Consider the following 3,364-nt stretch of genomic DNA (forward strand, 5'->3'; position numbering starts at 1 on the left):
TTTTGTTAATTTGTATGCGCGGCTTGACTCAGCAAACAATAGGCAACGATGTGGAACGACTAAAGGCATACGGAAACTGCATGCTCTGGTGGTTCTAACTGAAGCGTGTCAATGCACACAATATATTCAAGTTGCGTAGTGAGGTGGCTGACACCTCACGGCAACCGCTTATTAAATGCAACCACTAGGACGCCCTTTGTAGAAAAGGATCCGCTTGTATCTCTTTGTGGCAAACCTCTCCCGGATCGTTTTAGCAGTTGCCTTGGCGAGGTCCTATTAATAACGACCACGGAGTGTGGAACAACGTATTTGTTTGCTCCGAGTCTGCGAATCGTGAAGATGAACAAGTTTCGCCTGGCCTTGCTCCAGCTGGCAGTGACAGCCAACAAGGCGGAAAACCTCAAGAGAGCAAGTAGGCTAATCAGAGATGCGTCTTCTGCGGGAGCCAAGATACTCTGCCTCCCAGAATGCTTCAATTTCCCGTACGAACCGAAATACTTCTCGAAGCACGCGGAGTCGATACCCGGCATATCCAGCGAGATGTTGTCAAGATGCGCCGAAGAAAACAAAGTCTATCTCGTCGGAGGCACCCTGTCAGAGAGGGAGAACGGGAAAATCTACAACACCTCCTTGGTGTACGGACCGGACGGTTCGATTCTGGCCAAGCACCGGAAAGTACACCTCTATGACATCGACGTCCCAGGCAAAATCACCTTTCGGGAGTCGGACTTTGTGACGCCGGGCGACGCACTGACCACCTTTGACACTCCGTTCTGCAAAGTGGGCGTCGGCGTATGTTTCGATATTGCGTTTGCGCCCATGACTCATATATACGCGCAGCTTGGTTGCAAGTTAGTGGTGTATCCTGCGGCTTTCAACACGACAACCGGTCCGTTGTATTGGAAGCTGGTTCCGAGGTGTAGGGCGTTGGAAAACCAGGTTTACGTGGCAATGGTGTCGCCCGCAAGGGATGAAACGGCGTCGTACGTCACCTGGGGATATAGCATGTTGGTGGATCCGACCGCCAATGTCATACAGTCTGCCGGAGTTGGCGAAGAAATTGTGCTTGCTGAAGTGGACTTCAACTATCTGGATCGGGTGAGGAACCAAATGCCCGTGAACAACAAAAAAAGGAATGATTTGTACAAGGTGGTAAGCTGTAAAGATTGAAGAACTGACGTTTCAGTTTCCTCAGGACTGTTACCTGTGACGACTACAAGGCGGAAAAGATTGGCCTATGCATTCTAGAGAAGATCATTCTGCTTCTTTGGGATTGGGCCATTTACTTTGAGCTTGAGGGCGTTTTCTATCCAAGTGTGCGTTTTATGGGATATTTCTTATTCTTGAGTTGCTTGTGGTTGGTTTCTCAAATATGCAGAACAGTGAAATTTAGGCAGCTCTATGTTGTTTGTGAAAGCACATGACAGAGAGCTACGAAGAGAATATATATAAAAATGTAAAAGTTTGATATAGTTTTTTGGATGTTTTCTTCAACTGATATATTGTTTCATAAGATTTTATTAATATTCATAATATTGATCGGTAGACTTTTTCTTTTTCTGCTATATGTATGTACTATTATAAAGGGAGATACTTTTTTTTCGTGGCTTCTCTCAGTGCCTAAAGCTGTATAGTCTTCGTAACAAGGAAGAATTATCGTTGATCATTGAATTGCTTTTTCTTTAGTTAATCTAATTTTACAGTTCGATACAGGCTGCTTGACGAAGGAGAAAACTACCGGCTTCATACGAAGCACATTTATTTTACTGACTTCATTACCTTGAGCTACTCTCCTTCCTAGGATTCCTCTTCGTTATCTAGATCCAGACAATGACTCCGTGACCGCAAATTTTCAGTGTTCAACACACGCAGCAATGATGTCTCTGGAAATGACAACGCGTGATTCAATTAGATGAATGTTTCACATGTTAATAATAGTGATAAAACTACCCTTGTGCCTTCTTCGGATACAATGGCAGTTTCAGCAAGCGAAGGATCAATCGTGCGAAGTCGTGCAAGGAATATGACTTCGACCGTTTTCCTGCCGGTTATGATGATTTCAAATAGTCCTTTCGGACACGCTCCGGGATGATCTCCTCTGGAAGACTCGTCTGCCAATGAGCGATCGAAATCAATTATCATTTCCGTCCGTCATCTGGGAGCTGCGTCGCCTCCATATCTGCCCTGGATCCCGAGCAATCATGCTCTTCCAAGATCAGCAGTTTCGGCAGATCCTAGCTCTTAGCATACTTTCTGCCTCACTAAGCATGACGGGACGTACACTGCAGAAATGATACATGTTTAATAATTGATTTAGGATTTATTAATACGGTGCATGCAGCCGTCTTTCGTTTGGACGGTCGTGGTTTGGATTGGTTCGGTCTAGACTGGACTGGTTCCATAAGGCCGCGGCGCGGTTCCCGCCTTGTTCTTTCGCTCTGGTTGTTTTCAACTGACGCCTTCTTTTTCCTTACTAGAGGGGGGGGCGGGGGGTCTTCTGGCCAGCTTCCATTGATGCACCGCTGGAGGGAGAGAGGGGGGGATCAGAGGCCGTGGCGATGACCAAGGTACGGGACAACGAAAAACCGAGTCGAAGCGACCACGCCGTTTGCGCGAAACCGCTAACACCCGGGAGGAAGGATTGGGTCTTTGAAGACAACCGTGTGCGGACCTTAGGCGGCGATCGAGGGAAGCTGTGGTGGTTGCTTCCGAAACCGCCGACGACCGGAAAAACAGGCTGAATCTTCGAACCCAACAGTTTGTAAAGTGTTGCGATGTTGGAATTCCCTTCCTCCTGCCCTAAATTGTATTGCATTTTGTCGAGAATCGGCGTAGTGAGAGCAGAGATATTGGCATCATTTTTTGTTTTTGTTTATATGACTTTGTACGCGGTGAGGCATCTCTTTTAAGTACAAAGTGCATCTGCATAGTGCAGTTCAAGGACCACCATGGGACGGGATCCGTTAGTGGCATCGATAAAAGAAAATCAACCAGAAGTGTTTTTTTTTTTTTTCAGCTCCTCATTGTATAAGGTTGCTCTTCGCTCACTTGTCTCCAATAGGAAAGGCAAGTCGCTGATGTATTCGTGGTTTTTGCCGTTTTCGCCACCTTACCGAGGGGTTCTATGCTTCTCCAGCGCCTACCTTCTAATAGGAGTCAACAGCGACCATGTGAACCCACAAATATTTCGTGCCGCGTAATGCAGGGGCTACCTGGGATTATTTAAGAATTGCAATCTATCAGGGGGTAATGTTTTTACTCGTGTCAGGTGAGCCACGCTTCGAGCGACGAACTAAAACACTGAGCTGGATTACCGTTTGTGTGGATCTCCTGGTGAAGCGGCAGTGGTCAAGCGGCAATGCTC

General features: G+C 46.8%; 1 protein-coding gene across 1 annotated transcript; it reads left to right on the forward strand.

The window, feature by feature from the left end:
• The first annotated feature begins 339 nt into the window (after positions 1 to 339).
• On the forward strand, positions 340 to 1,170 carry LOC8031202 (omega-amidase NIT2-like). Its single transcript, XM_040215290.1, has one exon. The coding sequence runs from the start codon at positions 340 to 342 to the stop codon at positions 1,168 to 1,170; it is 831 nt and encodes a 276-aa protein (XP_040071224.1).
• The last annotated feature ends 2,194 nt before the right edge of the window (positions 1,171 to 3,364 follow it).

The sequence above is a fragment of the Ixodes scapularis genome, unplaced genomic scaffold (genome assembly GCF_016920785.2).
Source record: "Ixodes scapularis isolate PalLabHiFi unplaced genomic scaffold, ASM1692078v2 PGA_scaffold8__174_contigs__length_109621045, whole genome shotgun sequence".
NCBI lineage: Eukaryota > Metazoa > Arthropoda > Arachnida > Ixodida > Ixodidae > Ixodes > Ixodes scapularis.